This window comes from Tamandua tetradactyla, chromosome 1 (genome assembly GCF_023851605.1).
Source record: "Tamandua tetradactyla isolate mTamTet1 chromosome 1, mTamTet1.pri, whole genome shotgun sequence".
Lineage (NCBI taxonomy): Eukaryota > Metazoa > Chordata > Mammalia > Pilosa > Myrmecophagidae > Tamandua > Tamandua tetradactyla.
The window spans coordinates 7,070,263-7,091,657 of record NC_135327.1 but is presented as its reverse complement, the minus strand read 5'-3'; the positions used below and the strand labels follow the sequence as shown (position 1 = coordinate 7,091,657).

Below are 21,395 nucleotides of genomic sequence, written 5' to 3'. Positions count from 1 at the left end.
AAAAAGAAAAAAACTCATGCATATCATACCCCTTACCCCTCCCTCTCATTGACTGCTAGTATCAGATGCATTTTTTATATTGTGAAATATAACCTATATCCAAAAAAAGCAATAAATTTCCAAGTACATTTTAAACAAGTAGTTATAGAACAGATTTTAAAGTTTAGTATGGGTTGTTACACGATTTTTCATTTTTTCTCCTAGAAAAAGACAGTGGAGACCAACAGAAATATCAGTATAATGATTCAGCAGTCATACTCATTTGTTAAATCGTATCTTCTCCGTTATATTTCTCTTTAAATAGCATATATACATAAAAGCAATAAATTTCAAAGTGCATTACAACAATTAGTTGTAGAACAGATTTCAGAGTTGGTATGGGTTGCAATTTCACAATTTTAAGTTTTTATTTCTAGCTGCTTTAAGGTACTGGAGGCTGAAAGAAATATCAGTATAATTATTCAACACTCATATGCATCTGTTAAACCTGACCTTCTCTGTTTGACTCCACCATCACCTTTGATCTTTCTGCCACTTTTTAGGGGTATTCGGGGTATGACCATTCTAACTTTTACGTGTTGGAAGGGGCTGTTGATAATATGGGATAGGGGGATGGAACTAGTTGATGTTCTAGAAGAGGCTGGCCTCTCTGAGTTTCAGAACTTATCTGATCCAGAGACCCATTGAGGTTGTAGGTTTTGAAGAGTTACCGTACTGCATGTAACCCTTGTAGAATCTTATATATTGCCCTAGATGTTCTTTAGGATTGCTGGAATGGTTTTGGTTGGGATTTGGCAAGTTATGATTAAGTAGCAATGTCTAACTGAAGCATGCATAAGAGTGACCTCTAGAGTAGCCTCTCAACTCTGTTTAAACTCTTCTTATCCACTGATACTTCATTAGTTACACTTCTTTCCCCCCTTTTTGTCAGGATGGCATTGTTGATCCCATGGTGCCAGAGCCAGTCTCGTCCCTGGAGGTCATCTCCCGTGCCACCAGGAAGACTTTCACCCCTGGATGTCATGTCCCACGTAGGCTAAGCTTCTCAACTTCACAAAGCAAACCTCAAGATCAAGGGCTTCATCTGTTGATTTGGGTATCCTAATGTTTGGCACAGTATCTAGGGTTTTTCAGTGGTTTTAGAACTACATCTTTTTCTAAAAAAAATTATAGTTCCATAATTTTTCTCCCATTCCTCAAGGGACTTTGCCAATACTTTTTATTTTTTGCCAATACTTTTTGATTATCTGCTTAATTAGTCTGGCATGTATCCTGGCATTACATTAAGCTAAACAGGATTAAAGGCTCTCATTCTTATTCTGGGCTCCCTTTGTTTATATTGTTTAAATGATCTATCCAGACAGGTTAAGTTAGATTATGTACTACAGAAAATTAAGGTTCTGGATATAATAAAACTTTCTTCCTTCGGTCTCAAAGAGTAGGTGAAGTTCTAAAATACAGGCAGTGTCTTCCTTATCCTGTATTATGAATTACCTTAATCATGACCCGACTGGCTTCATTCTTACCTCTAAACACCTGGTTATACATGTATAAAACAGCCCCTGTCAGATAGCTCAGCTTGCATCTCCTCAGGACAAGAACATTGCCAACATAACCATTTATCACAACACCATTATCCTATCTAAAAAACTAACAATAGCTCAATAATATATCATATATTTAAATTTAGTTTAAATTAGTTTAAGTTTAAATTTAGATTTCCACATTGTCTCTACTTTTTAAAATCTGTACTTCCATTAAGCATTGCATTTGATATGATAAACTTTACATTTTAGTGCAGTTTTAGATTTGCAGGAAAAACGCAAAGATTATACAGAGAATTGTCATAGTCCCTGAACTAAGTTTCCCCTATTATTAACATCATACATTAGTATCATATATTTGTTAGAATTAACAAATCAATGTTGATACATTACAATGTTGATACATAAAGTCTATAGTTTATTCCAAATTTTCTTAGTTAAAAAAAATTGTTTTTTATTTAGCTAATGTCCTTTTTCTGTTCCAAGATCCCATCCTGGATACCACATTACATTTAGTCATCATGTCTCCTTAGGCACTTCTTGGCTGTGACAATTTCTCAGACTGCCCTTGTTTTTGATGGCCTTGACAGTTTTGAGTTTTGGTCAAGTATTTTTTAGATTGTTTCTCAATTGGAATTTGTCTGATGTTTTTCTCCTGGTTAAACTGAAGCTATAGCATTTGGGGAGGAAGACCAAGAGGTATAGTGCTGTTTTCACCATATCATATCAAGTATGTATACCAGCAACATGGCTTATCACTGTTGATGTTAACTTTGATCACCTGGCTGAAGTAGGGTTTGTCCGATTTCTCCATATTTTCCCTTCTTTCTGTACTCATTGGAAGAAGTCACACTGCATGCCTGCACTTAAGGAATGGGGTGTTATGCTAGCTATATAAAGTATTTGGGATTCTTCTTCATGGGAGATTTGTCTCTTCTTCCCCAGTTATTAATTTATTCAACATTTATTTATATCAGTAGGGACTCATGGATATATATTTTATACTTTGAGTTATAATCCAGTACTACTTTATTTTGTTGCGAAAGTTGTTCTGGCTTCAGCCCTTGGGACCTATTTCAGTTGGCTCCTCTGCCCCTTTGACATACCCCCAGTCCATGTAGGTTTTGTTTTGTTTTTGCATACTTTACTTTCTGATTACTATAAGATGCCCCTGGCACTGTGGGACTAATAATACCAATCTGACCAAAAGGAGGAAAAAAGTATAACTAATGAAGTATCAGTGGCTGAGAAAGTTCAAATAGAGTTGAGAGGCTACTCTGGAGTTCACTCTTAAGCAAGCTTCAGTTACACATTGCTGCCTATCATAATTTGCCAAACTCTAACCAAAACTATTCCAGCCAATCCTAAAGAACACCTAGGGCAATATATAAGATTCTACAAAGGTTCCATACACTAGGGTAACTTTCCAGAAAACTCCAACTTCCCAGTGGGTCCCTGGACCAGATAAGTCCTGAAACCTAGAGGGCCCAGCTTCTCCAGAGCATCAGCTAGTTCCATCTCCCTGTCCCATATTAGTGACAGCCCCTTCCAACATGAAAAAGTTAGAATGGCCATAGCTCAAATACCCTAAAGAGTGGGACAGAAAGATCAAAGGTGATGGTGGAGTTACACAGAGAAGGTTGGGTTTAACAAACAAATATGATTGCTGAATCATTAAATTGATACTTCTTTTAGTCTCTAGTGTCTTAGAGCAGCTAAAAGTAAAAACCTCAAATTGTGGAACTCTAACATACCAAACTCTGAAATCTGTTCTACAACTAATCGTTGAGCTTTGCTTTAAAATTTATTGCTTTTTTTGTGTATATGCTATTTTTCACAAAAAAGAAAAAAAAATTGATTGTGATGATAAAAAAATATTTATTCCTTCTAGCCTCCTAGGTTCTGGAGCAGCTAGAAGGAAAAATCTGAAATGATGATATAGTAGCCCATAATAGACTCTGGAATTTGCCCTGTAACTACTTGTTGAAAAGTGCTTTGAAGACTATTGCTTTTTTCTTTCTTTGCTTTGTATATATGTTACATTACACAATTTTAAAAGTTAAAAAAAAAAAAAGATACCCCTGGCTCATCTTAATGTCTTTTCCTGCCCTAGAATCTGTCATTTTTCCAAGGAGCCCTGATTTCTTATTGACTATCCCATATTCTTGATTTGCGGTATTGTTTCCTCATGATTAGTTTCAAATTAAACATTGTTGGGGATGCACATTGCAAAGGTGACATATGTCAGGAAGCACATAATGTCAGGTTTCCTACCTTAGGAGATACTAAGTTTGATTGCTTGGTTTAGGTGATGTCCTCCAGTTCTTGGCAGTATAAAGGCATTTTTTCCCTTGGGTTTAGTAATTTCAGTTCTGTTATCCCCTCTACATTTATTAGATGGCATGCTTTTATAAAGAACAGTTTTCCTTTTCTACTTTTTAATACTCATTGTGGACTCATGGATTCTTTTTCATTAAATGTATTTTAATCCATTATTATTATCATTCAGTTTTATTCCTAAATTTTGCCAGTGGAAGACTCTTCAAGGTGGCCCCCTTGTCCTTATGACATTTTTGTCTTTGAGCCCTTCCTTGATTCCTGGTATTATCAGAAATTCCCAAGCCCACTTTTTAATTTCCCTGCCCCAGGTATAGAATCAATGGTTTGTCCAACACCTCAAGATCTGGGTGGTAGGTTTATCCATTGTTACTAGGGTAACATTGCCTAAGCTTTTTTTTTTTTATTCGGTGCATGCCCGGCAATCAAACCCAGGTCTCCCACATGGAAGGCAAGAATTCTATCACTGAACTACCTGTGCACCCATACCTAAGCTTTTTACTTTTTTTCATACCTAAGCTTTTTTTTTCTTTTTTTTTATTAATTAAAAAAAATTAACAAAACATTTAGAAATCATTCCATTCTACATGTACAATCAGTAATTCTTAATATCATCATATAGTTGCATATTCATCATTTCTTAGTACATTTGCATCGATTTAGAAAAAGAAATAAAAAGACAACAGAATAAGAATTAAAAAGACAACAGAATAAGAATTAAAACGATAATAGAGAGAAAAAAAACCTATACCTCACATGCAGCTTCATTCAATGTTTTAACATAATTGCATTACAATTAGGTAGTATTGTGCTGTCCATTTCTGAGTTTTTATATCCAGTCCTGTTGCACAGTCTGTATCCCTTCAGCTCCAATTACCCCTTCTCTCTTTTTTTTTTTTTTAATTAACGGAAAAAATGAAATTAACCCAACATTTAGAAATCATACCATTCTACATATGCAATCAGTAATTCTTAACATCATCACATAGATGCATGATCATCGTTTCTTAGTACATTTGCATCGGTTTAGAAGAACTAGCAACACAACCGAAAAAGATATAGAATGTTAATATAGAGAAAAAATAAAAGTAATAATAGTAAAAACAAAACAAAACAAAAACCTATAGCTCAGATGCAGCTTCATTCAGTGTTTTAACATGATTACTTTACAATTAGGTATTATTGTGCTGTCCATTTTTGAGTTTTTGTATCTAGTCCTGTTGCACAGTCTGTATCCCTTCCGCTCCAATTGCCCATCATCTTACCCTGTTTCTACCTCCTGCTGGACTCTGTTACCAGTGACATATTCCACATTTATTCTCGAATGTCTGTTCACATCAGTGGGACCATACAGTATTTGTACTTTAGTTTTTGGCTAGACTCATTCAGCATAATGTTCTCTAGGTCCATCCATGTTATTACATGCTTCATAAGTTTATCCTGTCTTAAAGCTGCATAATATTCCATCGTATGTATATACCACAGTTTGTTTAGCCACTCTTCTGTTGATGGAGACTTTGGGTGTTTCCATCTCTTTGCAATTGTAAATAACGCTGCTATAAACATTGGTGTGCAAATGTCCATTTGTGTCTTTGCCCTTAAGTCCTTTGAGTAGATTCCCAGCAATGGTATTGCTGGGTCGTATGGCAATTCTATATTCAGCTTTTTGAGGAACCGCCAAACTACCTTCCACAGTGGTTGCACCATTTGACATTTCCACCAACAGTGGATAAGTGTGCCTCTTTCTCCGCATCCTCTCCAGCACTTGTCATTTTCTGTTCTGTTGATAATGGCCATTCTGGTGGGTGTGAGATGATATCTCATTGTGGTTTTGATTTGCATTTCTCTAATGGCCAGGGACATTGAGCATCTCTTCATGTGCCTTTTGGCCATTTGTATTTCCTCTTCTGGGAAGTGTCTGTTCAAGTCTTTTTCCCATTTTGTAATTGGGTTGGCTGTCTTTTTGTTGTTGAGTTGAACAATCTCTTTATAAATTCTGGATACTAGACCTTTATCTGATATGTCATTTCCAAATATTGTCTCCCATTGTGTAGGCTGTCTTTCTACTTTCTTGATGAAGTTCTTTGATGCACAAAAGTGTTTAATTTTGAGGAGCTCCCATTTATTTATTTCCTTCTTCAGTGTTCTTGCTTTAGGTTTAAGGTCCATAAAACCGCCTCCAGTTCTAAGATTCATAAGATATCTCCCAACATTTTCCTCTAACTGTTTTATGGTCTTAGACCTAATGTTTAGATCTTTGATCCATTTTGAGTTAACTTTTGTATAGGGTGTGAGATACGGGTCCTCTTTCATTCTTTTGCATATGGATATCCAGTTCTCTAGGCACCATTTATTGAAGAGACTGTTCTGTCCCAGGTGAGTTGGCTTGACTGCCTTATCAAAGATCAAATGTCCATAGATGAGAGGGTCTATATCTGAGCACTCTATTCGATTCCATTGGTCGATATATCTATCTTTATGCCAATACCATGCTGTTTTGACCACTGTGGCTTCATAATATGCCTTAAAGTCAGGCAGCGCGAGACCTCCAGCTTCGTTTTTTTTCCTCAAGATGTTTTTAGCAATTCGGGGCACCCTGCCCTTCCAGATAAATTTGCTTATTGCTTTTTCTATTTCTGAAAAATAAATTGTTGGAATTTTGATTGGTATTGCATTGAATCTGTAAATCAATTTAGGTAGGATTGACATCTTAACTATATTTAGTCTTCCAATCCATGAACACGGTATGCCCTTCCATCTATTTAGGTCTACTGTGATTTCTTTTAACAGTTTTTTGTAGTTTTCTTTTTTAGGTTTTTTGTCTCTTTAGTTAAATTTATTCCTAGGTATTTTATTCTTTTAGTTGCAATTGTAAATGGAATTTGTTTCTTGATTTCCCCCTCCGCTTGTTCATTGCTAGTGTATAGAAACACTACAGATTTTTGAATGTTGATCTTGTAACCTGCTACTTTGCTGTACTCATTTATTAGCTCTAGTAGTTTTGTTGTGGATTTTTCCGGGTTTTCGACGTATAGTATCATATCGTCTGCAAACAGTGATAGTTTTACTTCTTCCTTTCCAATTTTGATGTCTTGTATTTCTTTTTCTTGTCTAATTGCTCTGGCTAGAACCTCCAACACAATGTTGAATAATAGTGGTGATAGTGGACATCCTTGTCTTGTTCCTGATCTTAGGGGGAAAGTTTTCAATTTTTCCCCATTGAGGATGATATTAGCTGTGGGTTTTTCATATATTCCCTCTATCATTTTAAGGAAGTTCCCTTGTATTCCTATCTTTTGAAGTGTTTTCAACAGGAAAGGATGTTGAATCTTGTCAAATGCCTTCTCTGCATCAATTGAGATGATCATGTGATTTTTCTGCTTTGATTTGTTGATGTGGTGTATTACATTAATTGATTTTCTTATGTTGAACCATCCTTGCATACCTGGGATGAATCCTACTTGGGTCATGATGTATAATTCTTTTAATGTGTTGTTGGATACGATTTGCTAGAATTTTATTGAGGATTTTTGCATCTATATTCATTAGAGAGATTGGTCTGTAGTTTTCTTTTTTTGTAATATCTTTGCCTGGTTTTGGTATGAGGGTGATGTTGCCTTCATAGAATGAATTAGGTAGTTTTCCCTCCACTTCAATTTTTTTGAAGAGTTTGAGGAGAGTTGGTACTAATTCTTTCTGGAATGTTTGGTAGAATTCACATGTGAAGCCATCTGGTCCTGGACTTTTCTTTTTAGGAAGCTTTTGAATGACTAATTCAATTTCTTTACTTGTGATTGGTTTGTTGAAGTCATCTCTTTCTTCTTGAGTCAAAGTTGGTTGTTCATGTCTATCCAGGAACCCGTCCATTTCATCTAAATTGTTGTATTTATTAGCATAAAGTTGTTCATAGTATCCTGTTATTACCTCCTTTATTTCTGTGAGGTCAGTAGTTATGTCTCCTCTTCCATTTCTGATCTTATTTATTTGCATCCTCTCTCTTCTTCTTTTTGTCAATCTTGATAAGGGCCCATCAATCTTATTGATTTTCTCATAGAACCAACTTCTGGTCTTATTGATTTTCTCTATTGTTTTCATGTTTTCAATTTCATTTATTTCTGCTCTGATCTTTATTATTTCTTTCCTTTTGCTTGCTTTGGGATTAGTTTGTTGTTCTTTTTCCAGTTCTTCCAAGTGAACAGTTAATTCCTGCATTTTTGCCTTTTCTTCTTTTCTGATATAGGCATTTAGGGCAATAAATTTCCCTCTTAGCATTGCCTTTGCTGCATCCCATAAGTTTTGATATGTTGTGTTTTCATTTTCATTCGCCTCGAGTTATTTACTAATTTCTCTTGCAATTTCTTCTTTGACCCACTCGTTCTTTAAGAGTGTGTTGTTGAGCCTCCACGTATTTGTGAATTTTCTGGCACTCCGCCTATTATTGATTTCCAACTTCATTCCTTTATGATCCGAGAAAGTGTCTGTACGATTTCAATCTTTTTAAATTTGTTAAGACTTGCTTTGTGACCCAGCATATGGTCTATCTTTGAGAATGATCCATGAGCACTTGAGAAAAAGGTGTATCCTGCTGTTGTGGGATGTAATGTCCTATAAATGTCTGTTAAGTCTAGCTCATTTATAGTAATATTCAGATTCTCTATTTCTTTATTGATCCTCTGTCTAGATGTTCTGTCCATTGATGAGAGTGGGGAATTGAAGTCTCCAGCCATTATGGTAGATGTGTCTATTTCCCTTTTCAGTGTTTGCAGTGTATTCCTCACGTATTTTGGGGCATTCTGGTTCGGTGCGTAAATATTTATGATTGTTACGTCTTCTTGTTTAATTGTTCCTTTTATTAGTATATAGTGTCCTTCTTTGTCTCTTTTAACTGTTTTACATTTGAAGTCTAACTTGTTGGATATTAGTATAGCCACTCCTGCTCTTTTCTGGTTGTTATTTGCATGAAATATCTTTTCCCAACCTTTCACTTTCAACCTATGTTTATCGTTGGGTCTATGATGTGTTTCCTATAGACAGCATATAGAAGGATCCTGTTTTTTAATCCATTCTGCCAGTCTATGTCTTTTGATTGGGGAATTCAGTCCATTAACATTTAGTGTTATTACTGTTTGGATAATATTTTCCTCTACCATTTTGCCTTTTGTATTATATATATCATATCTGACTTTCCTTCTTTCTACACTCTTCTCCATACCTCTCTCTTCTGTCTTTTCGTTTCTGACTCTAGTGCTCCCTTTAGTATATCTTGCAGAGCTAGTCTCTTGGTCACAAATTCTCTCAGTGACTTTTTGTCTGAGAATGTTTTAATTTCTCCCTCATTTTTGAAGGACAATTTTGCTGGATATAGGAGTCTTGGTTGGCAGTTTTTCTCTTTTAGTAATTTAAATATATCATCCCACTGTCTTCTAGCCTCCATGGTTTCTGCTGAGAAATCTACACATAGTCTTATTGGGTTTCCCTTGTATGTGATGGATTGTTTTTCTCTTGCTGCTTTCAAGATCCTCTCTTTCTCTTTGACTTCTGACATTCTAACTAGTAAGTGTCTTGGAGAACGCCTATTTGGGTCTAATCTCTTTGGGGTGCGCTGCACTTCTTGGATCTGTAATTTCAGGTCTTTCATAAGAGTTGGGAAATTTTCAGTGATAATTTCTTCCATTAGTTTTTTTCCTCCTTTTCCCTTCTCTTCTCCTTCTGGAACACCCACAACACGTATATTTGTGCGCTTCATATTGTCCTTGAGTTCCCTGATACCCTGTTCAAATTTTTCCATTCTTTTCCCGATAGTTTCTGTTTGTTTTTGGAATTCAGATGTTCCATCCTCCAAATCACTAATTCTCTATCTTCTGTCTCTTTGAATTTATGATTGTAGGTATCCATTGTTTTTTCCATCTTTTCTACTTTGTCCTTCACTTCCATAAGTTCTGTGATTTGTTTTTTCAGTTTTTCTATTTCTTCTTTATGTTCAGCCCATGTCTTCTTCATGTCCTCCCTCAATTTATCGATTTCGTTTTTGAAGAGGTTTTCCATTTCTGTTCGTATGTTCAGCATTAGTTGTCTCAGCTCTTGTATCTCATTTGAACTATTGGTTTGTTCCTTTGACTGGGCCATATTTTCAATTTTTTTGAGCGTGAAACGTTATCTTCTGCTGGCGTCTGCGCATTTAAACAGATTTCCCTGGGTGTTGGGTCCAAAAGTTTGGAAGATTTTTCTGTGCAATCTCTGGGTTCTGTTTTTCTTATCCTGCCCAGTAGGTGGCGCTCGTGGCACACGTTTGTCTGTGGGTCCCACCAGTAAAAGATGCTGTGGGTCCTTTAACTTTGGAAAACTCTCGCCGTCCGGGAGGTTCGCTAGCCGAAGCGGCTTGGAAGAGTGCCAGCCAGCCCGGGGTCCAAATGCGGGGAGGGTCGCTGGCCGCCGTAGCCTGGGAAAGCGCCCGTCCGAATTTACTAGTCGGCCCGGGGCGCCAAGCGTGGTGGGAGGGCGCCAGCCGCAGCAGCCCGCCCGGGAGTGTGCACCGTTCCCGGGGAGTCACGGGTTTGGAAGGGGCACCCCCCCGTCACCGTTCTCTGCGGCCTGGGGATTTCTGATCCAATTCTCTCAGTTGGTCCGGGGGGCCGTGCGTGGTGTGGGCGCCAGCTGCCGCGGTTTGAGGGGACCGCCTGTCCAATTCTCCCAGCTGGCCCGGGAAGGGGGAAGGGAGTGACTCCGGCGCTTGCCGCCCCGCCCGGTGAAGCCCGCGCCCCTCGGCATTCTCACCAGAGCGGCTTCTCTCAGCCAGCCAGCCGTTCCAGGATGGGGTACGCTGTCTTTTTTATCTCTGTTGTGGCTTTGGGAGCTGTACTGTATCGTTTCTACTCCCCTAGTAGCTGTTCTGGCGGAGAAACTAAGATTTGCGCGTCTTACTAAGCCGCCATCTTCTCCGGAAGTCCATACCTAAGCTTTTTAAGTGGACAGAGCTCAGAAATGTGTGTGTGTGTTTTAATCATAAGTTAAATGTTGATCTGCCCATTCAGATCTATCCCCATATTCTTCCTAACTTTCTCCCATTCCATATTTGTATCTCCTTTCTTTTTTCTGGGAAAACCCCTATTTTACCTCCATATCTTTAATGCCATGCTTGCATTATTACTTCCTGACTTTTCAGCGTGATAGGCATTATCTGTTGACTTCACTCATAGGAAGAGGAGGATTTTGCCTTCTTTCCTTTCCCCACCCTCACCATACACATGTCTCCCTCCTTTCAGCTGATGTTTAGCTGCATCAGATGCGTGATAAATTTCATCTTAAAGAAACGTTTGCTGCTGGAGCCAACCAACATGCACTTATCTGGCTTGGTACATAGTTGCCCTCTTTGCTTCTCCCTTCTCACCATCATCCTTTATCTCTTTTCTATGTGTTGATTATCCAGTTTCTTGAATCCTGTTATTTATTTTTCTTGGTTTGTCTTTTTATTTTATTGGAGAATGTTCTGTAATAATCCCAGAGAAAAATCTGCATAGGAGGTAATTTTTTTGAGACCTTGCAGATTTGAAAATTGTTTTCCCCCTTTTCCTCATATTCAGTTAATAGTTTGGGCGTAGACTAGAAATGTTCATTCAAATTTTTTTTTTTTTTTTTACATGGGCAGGCACCGGGAATCGAACCCGGGTCCTTGGGCATGGCAGGCAAGTACTCTTACCTGCTGAGCCACCGTGGCCCGCCCCATTCAAATTTTTGAAGATACTGATTATTATCTTCTTGACTCCGAGTGTTGGTATTAAGGAGTCTGATTCCTGGATTCCTGATCCTTTATTGATTATCTTTTATTATTTATTATTCCACTCTTTACCCTGCTTTTTTTTTTTTTTTGAAACTTGTAGAATCTATGTTCTTAGTGTTTTCAAATTTCCCAGTTAATAAAACTTGGTATGGATCTTATTTTATGTACTGAGCAGAACCCAGGAAGATCCTTTCCCTTTGGGAAGCCATATCTTTCAATCTGGAAAATTTTCTCTATTATTTTCTTCCCTCTGTTTTCAGACAGTGGTCAGATTCTGCCATTTTGATTATGAGGCAGGTAAAGATCACAGGAGTCAAGATTTGGGGGTTCCCATCCTGACTTCATCATTTACTGAGTAGCTTGGACCAGTTACTTCTCACTGAGCCTCAGTTTCCTCATCTGTAAAATGGAGATAATAATAGTAACTATGGGATAGATTTTTTTGTTTTGGTGAGAGTTAAACGGAGTCGTACCTTTAAAGTGCCTGCAACGTAATAAGCACTTCATAAATGTTAACTTCCTCATTTCCTTCACTTTCTCTTCCCTTTTTGAAACATTGTCCCTGGGATGAATTTTAGTAACCTAAGCCCCTTTTCTCAGTTATGTACCATTGGTTTCTATTTTAAAATCAGACATACATTCCCCAAGAAAATTGTGTCCCAAATGGATGGATTTAGAAACTGCTCTAAAAGAAAGGAATGTATAATTGATTGCCCCAAGTGAGTATCATTTTTAGAACTTTCCAATAATTTTTCTTTCCATTATATCTATATTTTATATTTTTTTCTTTCTAACCTGCTTTCATTTCATAAAGCACTGGCATTACTGATATTTTTCAAATCTCAGAATACTTCTGTTGCAGCAACACACATTTGCCAATAGATGCCGCCCTCTCACTTCTTATCTGCATAATCTCCTGTGTGAATTCCCTTAAGGTTGTAATGCAGGCTGTGTAAAATGATTGATCAAATTACTTTATCAAGCCTGGAAGTTTGACATTGTGTGATGTGAGCTTCCTTTAAAACAGGGGAACCTCATTGTGTAGACCAATAGAATGAGCGTTAAAGTACATCAGAAGGGGCTGATTGTCTCTTTGAGCATCAGGTTTGTGGTCTGTAAAAATCAGGCGTAACACCACCTGCCACCTGTCCTGCCTATCTCATCAGGTTGGAGAAAGTATTAAATGACAAATGGGGTTATTTGGATCTAAGTGTAATCTTTAAAACTATGGTAGAACTTCCGGGTCAAGATGGCAGCTTAACAACGTGCGCACTTTAGTTCGTCCTCCAGAGCAACTACTAAATAACCAGGAACAGTACAGAACAGCTCCCGGAGCCATGATAGTGACCGGACACACAGCATACTCCAGTCTGGACCAGCTGGACCGGCTGCGAGCACCCCCCAGAACCGTGAGTTCCCAAAGCTGTGGCAGCCAGCACCCCTTCCCCACAGGCCGCTTCCCAGAGGGGAAAGGAAAGGACTTTACCAGCTGCAGGGACTGGGCACAACCAATTGCCAATTGTGGAACTAATTAACAAATTCTGACTACTAAAAATAGGCTCCCAGCTCAGGTGAACCTGATCAAAGCAGAGGTTGCTCATTTTGCCCCGGGGCCAAGGGGGCAGGACTGACAGAAAAGGGGGGAAAAAAAAGAAGGAAACAGAGGTTTTTGTGACTGTGTATCTACAAAGGCTTGACTGCCTCTGGATACAGTGGCAGGACTTTTCAGGCTGCAACTGCCCCAGGTATAGGCAGAAGTGAGCTCTTTTGGGGGCTTATCTGGAGCCTGTGCCTTCCCCAGGGGAGGAGTGAAGGCCCACCCAGGTGGAATCCCTCCATCAAGGAATTCAGACACCAGGGCTTGGTAATTTGAAGCCATTAAAACCAGCCTACAACCTCTCCTCTGTCTCCACCAGCCCCCAGCAGGGAGAGTCTGCCAAAGTTAAAGGTACCGCATCATCTTACACTGGTGGGACCTGCACTCAGACAAGCGCTACATACTGAGCAGGATAAGAAAAACTGAGTCCAGAGACTTCACAGGAAAGTCTTTCAACCTGCTGGGTCTCACCCTCAGGGAAAACCAATGCAGGTGACTCTTTCCTTCTGATAGGAGGCCAGTTTGGTCTGAGAAAATCTGGCTGGGGTCTATAATATCTAAGTAGATCCTCCTAAGTGTGTGTGTATGGGGGAAAGGCACCATACAAGCAGGGCAAGAAACAAGAAAACAAGAACTGAAAAACTCTCCTCTGTTAAACAAAACCTAAGCTAAAGGTCCAGATAAAGCTGAACGGAATGTCAAAGAACAGATAGACAACAAATTCATCCAGCAAGAAAACCCTAGATAAAAGAACTGAAAGCAATCTCCAGAATAAACTAATTAAGGTAATTAAATGCCTAGACACCAGCAAAAAATAGCAGATCACACTAGGAAAACTGAAGATATGGCCCAGTCAAAGGAACAAACCAACAATTCAAATGACATACAGGAGCTGAAACAATTAATTCAGAATATACGAACAGACATGGAAAACCTCACAAAAACCAAATCAATGAATTGAGGGAGGATATAAAGAAGGCAAGAAAAGAACAAAAAGAAGAAACTGAAAGTCTAAAAAAACAAATCACAGAACTTATGGGAATGAAAGACAGTAGAAGAGATGAAAAAAACAATGGAAACCTACAATGGTAGATTTCGAGAGACAGAACATAGGATTTCTGAACTAGAGGACGAATATCTGAAATCCGACAAGAAACAGAAACTATAGGGAAAAAAATGGAAAAATATGAGCAGGGACTCAGGGAATTGAAAGACAATATGAAGTGCACGAATATACGTGTTGTGGGTGTCCCAGAAGGAGAAGAGAAGGGAAAAGGAGGAGAAAAGGTAATGGAGGAAATTATCACTGAAAATTTCCCAACTCTTATGAAAGACTTAGAATTACAGATCCAAGAAGTGCAGCATACCCCAAAGAGAATAGATCCAAATAGACATACTCCAAGACATTTAATAATCAGAATGTCAGAGGTCAAAGAGAAAGAGAGGATCTTGAAAGCAGCAAGAGAAAGGCAATCCATCATATACAAGGGAAGCCCAATAAGACTATGCACAGATCTCTCAGCAGAAACCATGGAGGTGAGAAGACAGTGGGATAATATATTTAAATTATTAAAAGAGAAAAACTGTGAACCAAGAATTCTATATCCAGCAAAATTGTCCTTCAAAAATGAGGGAGAAGTTAAAACACTTTCAGACAAAAAATCACTGAGAGAATTTGTGACCAAGAGACCAGCTCTGCAAGAAATACTAAAGGGAACACTAGAGACAGATACGAAGACAGAAGAGAGAGGTGTGGAGAAGAGTGTAGAAAGGAATACTATGAGTAAAGATAAAAAGAAGGAAAATTAGATATGACATATAAAATCCAGAAGGCAAAAATAGTAGAAGAAAGTACTATGGTACTTAATATTTTAAAATTTCAACTAAGGTGTGAGACTAAAGGAAAAAATGTTTATTTGGCACAAATCTACACTTTGACTAGTGCATCTCCTAATATAACTTATGTAGATAGTTGATTGAACACCTTAAGTACATGGAACTTTGTATAGGACATGAGATTTTGTTGGTTTGTGCAGGTGATGCCCTGATGAATCCCAGAGTGATTTGATCAGTGAGTGGAAAAGTATTTGCAAAGTCCCCTTCAGGGAATGGTGAGAATGGGGGAGAACTCAACTTCCCTAAGTTGAATTCTTGGTATTCTCACAAGCGGTGTGGACAACCAAAGCTATAGTCTGAGCCCCCAGTCTTGGGGTTTGTTCATATGAAACCTAACCCCACAGGGGATAGGTCAAACCTACTTAAAATTAAGCCTAAGAGTCACCCCCAAAAGAACCTCTTTTGTTGCTCAGATGTGGCCTCTCTCTCCAGCCAACACAGCAAGCAGACTCACCACCCTCCCCCTGTCTATGTGGGACATGACTACCAGGGGTCTGGATCTTCCTGACAGCGTGGGACAGAAATCCCAGAATGAGCTGAGATTCAGCGTCAAGGGATTGAGAAAACCTCCTTGACCAAAAGGGGGAAGAGTGAAATGATGCAAAGCGTCAATGGCTGAGAGATTCCAAACAGAGTTGAGAGGTTATCCTGGAGGTTATTCTTATGCATTAAGTAGATATCACCTTGTTATCCAAGATGTAATGGAGAGGCTGGAGGGAACTGCCTGAAAATGTAGAGCTGTGTTCCAGTAGCCATGTTTCTTGATGATGATTGTATAATGATATAGCTTTCACAATGTGACTATGTGAATGTGAAAACCTTGTTTCTGATGCTCCTTTTATCTACCTTGTCAACAGATGAGAGGAACATATGGAATAAAAATAAATAATAGGGGGAACAAATGTTAAAATAAATTTAGTTTGAAATGCTAGTGATCAATGAAAGGGATCAGTAAGGGGTATGGCATGTAAAATTTTTTTTTTCTGTTATATTTTTCTGTTGTCTTTTAATTTCTTTTTCTGAATTGATGCTAATGTTCTGGGAAATGATCATGATGATGAATATGCAACTATGTGATGATATTGTGAATTGCTGAGTGTATGTGTTGGGAATGTTTGTGTTTCTTGTAATTTTTTTTAATTAATAAAAAATTAAATAAAAATCTATGGTAGAATTCAGTAGCAGAGAATTACAAGGCTATTTATGTTCATTTTTGGTGTATTGTTTGTTTAAATTATTATTTTCTTTTTATTCTAGTTTTGTCTTAAAAACTATTATTATTAGACTTTTGAACTACGACACATAATCCAGAGATAGGGAAGACCCAGGGAGCAGTTAAGTCCAGACTTCTGGTATGCTTCCTTTTGCTGATGATGGTACTATTTCCTTAGGTTTGTATAGCATCCTATATGGTTAAAGGTACATTCATATTTTCTTCTTTTATTTGGTGATTCTTACAGTGTTTTTATAAGAGAGTCAAGGTGGAGTTTTCTTTTCCCCTTCTATAGTTTGAGGAACTGAAGTCCAGAGATGTTAAAAGGCAGTTTTCCTACTTAGTGCCAAAATCATGTCTCTGTTAACTCTTAGGTGTTTTCCCACATGAAAAAAAGAACCTCACTATGAACTCTATTAGTATATACAGGTGCTAAATTAATGTTACAAAACAGGAAAAGAATCATCTTTCAAATAATGTGTGCTAGGAACTGTAGTAGCCAGGAAGATTGATTTCAGGTTTATTGTGTCTTCCTGGGAATTTTGTGATATTACAGGAGTAATTATTATTGACTCAAAATGGTTTTTTTCTTGCTTATTTAGAGCATAATGCAAGTTGACAATCTTTGTACTTTGTTAATCATTTATGTAAATAATTCTCCTTGTCGGAACAATTTAATTTTTACCTTCTTATCTTTTTTTTTTACATGGGCAGGCACCAGTTTTACCTTCCTTTGACAATCTTTATTATTGACTTTGTAACCCTGGGTTTTATAGTAATTATGCTGCTGTTCAGAAAGTGTCATGCTAACTAAGAAGGCATTATTATTTTGATTTTGATTGAATATTACCAACTGCAAAAACAAAGGAGTCTTTTGTCAAGGAGTCTTAAAGGCTACTGCAAACATTTGATGTAGTCTCTGGTGATAGCTCTATCACAGTGTACCTGTCAGCTTAATTTGGACACTTGTGCCTGGATTTTTTCTCTCTCATACCCTTTTATCTATTTTTTAATCAGTATGGGCTTTTCTGTTAATTTGCTTTTCTTATCTCAATGGTAGAAATTGTGTATTTATAATAATTTTCATATTGGCCACTCATAATTACCTTGTCTTATTTTAACTTTTATTAGCAGAGACACTTGTTCTTTTAAGACTACAATTCAAGATGAAAATAGCAATTTTTGAGTGTTTGTTGCTTGTTAGGCCGCCGTAAATGTTTGCCCCTTTTATCTTTCACAGTATTTTCACACAATAGATCTTACTCCCATTCGTTTAACAATCATCCTTTTGTATCCTATAGCAAGTAATTAATAAATGATGGAGTTAGGCTTTAAATCCAGATTTTCTGATATAAGACCATTATTGTTCTCAGAATAACATGCATTTGTTTGCATAAGAAGTATTATATAGGCTCTGATGGTGAATATTTGTCTAATTCAAGTGTGTGTATTTTTCTCTGTGGTGCACAGCAGTTGGCAAAGAGCCATGCACACACACATATTCACAATATTTCCTTACGTTATCTGAGCCCATTGTACATTCTTTGCAAAACCTTCCAAGCCATTTCAGGTTCTCTTTTTGATAATCCCATTCGTCTGTTTGTATAGGAACATATTAGTTGGATTATAAATTTTATAGACCATGGAGTTTAGATTTTTTTCCCTCTTCTTTGGTAAAACTTTAGTAGAAAACTTTGATTGGCACTGTGATGTTGGGAATCCCCTATATCAAAGTGGGTTAATAATGTAAAATGTTCAGCAAAGTGCCTGGCATTTCTACTCTATTATTAATATGTTGCTTCCTTTCAGACTATCAGCTTAGATATAGTTTAAAAGAGCAGTGGATTGGGAACCAGATCTCAGCTCTGGCAGTAATTAGTTTTATGTCCTTAAGCAAGCCACCTTACCTTTCTGGGGCTGTGTTTCTTTATCTGCTAAATAAAGGTAGGATTAAAAGCTCCCCAAGAACCCAGAAATTCTCTACACCTTTTTTTACTAATCTTCAAAACAGATACAATACATATTTCACAAAGGAGTTATATAAGCCTGAAAGAGAGAGAGCCTGTGTAAAACATATAATAAATGCTCAATACATATAAGTTTTTTTTTCTGTCCTTTTAAAAAGCAGGGGATGAGGGGTACATGGGTGGTTCAGTGGTAGAATGCTCACCTTCCCTGAGGGAGGCCTGGGTTCGATTTCCGAACCATGCACCCCCCTTCCCCCCCCCAAAAAAATCCTCCCAGACCATGCACTCTCCCCCTCCCACCCTCCAAAAAGCAGGGGATGCTTTGAATATCCAGGAGACCAAAATGAGCATAGAAAGCAGTATAACAAATTGCCTGAGAGCCAAATGGACCTGTATTCAATCTCAGCTCCACTATTTATGAGATAAGTAACCCTAAACAAGTTGTTTCACCTAGAATGAAGACGCTAATCATATTTACTCTCAGGGTTATTGAGAATATTAAATTAGAAAAAATGCTTTAAAAGTGCTTAGCAGAGTAGGCATTCAGTAAATTTTATTTACATCTGTAGTACTTTAGGTGGGAAAAATGGATAGACTACCAGAAAGAGGAAGAGAGTTAAAGATAATGAAGCTGGCTGACAAGAAATGGAGAAATGTGGCAGGCCCAACACTTATTTCACAATTTTGTTGAGGCCCCTGCTACAGCAGACACTTGCTAGCTTAAAGTTTGTTTGCTTGAAGTGTTTATTTAATATCCATGATGAGCTGAATTCTGTAGTGACTTTCTTAATCCTGGGTTTAATTGTCAAACTTAATGATTCAAACCTTGACAGACCTTTTGTGCTTTCTCTGACCTGATGACTTCCCTTCCTGTGCCTATCTGGAAGCTGTAAGGCCTGGACAGTTACCACATTGATACTGTTTTTCAGAACACTTTTCATTCTAATGGTGTGATTGATAATGGAAAACAGCTTGGCAGGGGTAGGGGAGCAAGGAGTGGGAGGGAGGGAGAGGTGAGCTGTGCTCCTGTTTGTAGAGCCGAGTTCTGCAGGCATTGTACACCACAATGGGTAAGCACGTGGTGGTCAGATGATCAAGGAAGGGCAAACTGAGATCCAATTTATAGACCCACCAGTCACTTCCATTTAGGAAAAATCATAGCATAGGCTCTTCCAGGATTCCAGACTTCAGAAATGGATGTGTCTATTTTGGAGCTTTGAAAAAGCTTAAGGAAATGGCATTTAAAATGAGGTCAAGTCAGTAAATTTGCCCTCCCCTCCAAAGTGCTCTTAATCTCAGAAATGACAGGAGCAAGCATAAAATTATTTTCACACATCAGGAAGAAATATTCCATTCTAGGTTTGAGTGGAAGTTTTTCACTTTTGAAAGTGTGCTGGGGAGACTGTAATTTTAAGCTGCAACCATTCTAGGATTAATTTTAAACTGTTCCTGGGATGAATTAAGATCTTGCAATTAAAATAACATATACGATCTGCCACATTATCTGTGGCAACTCTTCCCTGTGCCACTTTGGTTAAGGAGGGTAACAGCTGCCCACAAGTTTACTGCCAAAAGAAGTTTCAGAGAATGGGAAAATTCGTGAGGAATAGTGCTTGACTTCCTGGTACTTGATCAATTCATGGGGCTCTATGTACAATTGTATAGCAGGGGGGTGATGTGGAGGACTTCACCTTTGTCACTCTCACCACCTGCCCTTCCACCTCAACTTTGTGCTTATGGAAAAAGCACATCCCACAGGAGAGTAGTCCTTGTTCCCTGACTACTGGCCTTCCATGCCATCACTCTCCTCCTCCCCTTCCTCTCTTACTTTCTTCACCTGGGCCTAAACAAGGCTGAGTGATTGCACCTCAGGGAGAGTCTAGTGTTAGACTGGGGGGCCTTTAACGTCAAGTCCGGAGAGTCCATGTTGGTGAACTCTCTGGCAGCTACTCAAGTGTAATAGAATTGATGAGCATTCAGCATTCAGAGTACTTGGGTCCTCCAAGCTGGTTGCAGAGAGAACAGGTACTACTTGTGGCTATCGATTACACATCCAATCAAGGCCGCCTGTGGGGCTTAGGGAATGGACAGCCAGTTTGGCCCATGGCATATATAACTTTACAATCTGAATTACTGAAATGACTGTGCATTCTCCAGTTCAGCACAGATCCCACCACTTCCTGCTTATGGTTTCACAACTAACCAGTTGTGCTGGCCTCTGAAAACATTTGCATTTGTGATCACAACAGATCCCCATTTCGGGGATATTTAGGAAACCTCCAGCTTTTTAATGTTAATAAACATTGTTTTAATGAACATTTCTGTATTGTTTGTACTTCCTTAGCATTAATTCCTGGAATTAATAGCTCCATATTGGGTCAAACTATAAATTGAAAATTATGATGCATAGTGCCAAATTTCCTATCTTTTTCTGTTGTGTGAATTGCCGATTTGTGTTATTTACCTAATTTTCAATGGAATTCTTATTTTCCTTAATTAATATAAAAGTTCTTCATATATCAAGTAAGATTATGAAGTTTTTAAATATTTATTAATTAAAAAATAAAACAACATACATAATCAGTAATTCATAATAGCATCACTTAGTTGCATATTCATCATTTCTTAGAACATTTGCATTAATTCAGAAAAAGAAATAAAACGAACACAGGAAAGGAAAAAAAAAAAGATTATACCTACCATACCCCTTACCCCTTGCTTTCATTGATCACTAGCATTTAAACTAAATTTATTTTAAGATTATGAACTTTTTAACATACATGGTAAAAATATTTTCCCAGTTTTAAAAAATTTTGTATATAGGAATTTACTTTTATATATTTTGATTTATCAGCTTTTCCTTTGCAGTTTCTGGAATTTTATGTTCTTTCTAGAGTAGTTTTCCCCTACATTACAAAAATCTTAACCTCTGCTTTGTTTTAGAATGTTTATATTTTTCTTTTTCTATATTTAATCCATCTCTAATTTGTCTTGGTGCAAAGAGTAAATTAGAAATCTAGCTTTATATTTTTCTAAGCAGCTAGCCAATTTTCCTAACAACCAG

The 21,395-nt window shown here is 37.8% G+C and overlaps 1 protein-coding gene across 4 annotated transcripts in view; it reads left to right on the top strand.

The window, feature by feature from the left end:
* STK4 (serine/threonine kinase 4) overlaps positions 1-21,395 on the top strand; it is a 153,704-nt gene that overhangs the window by 108,409 nt on the left and 23,900 nt on the right. Inside the window, exon 11 of one of the 4 annotated variants that reach the window (XM_077167995.1) lies at positions 932-1,031. The exons of the other annotated variants lie outside the window; for them this stretch is intronic. Coding sequence (XP_077024110.1) covers positions 932-1,031 — 100 coding nt within the window. The remainder of the gene's footprint in view (positions 1-931; positions 1,032-21,395) is intronic. 4 annotated transcript variants of the gene reach the window in all.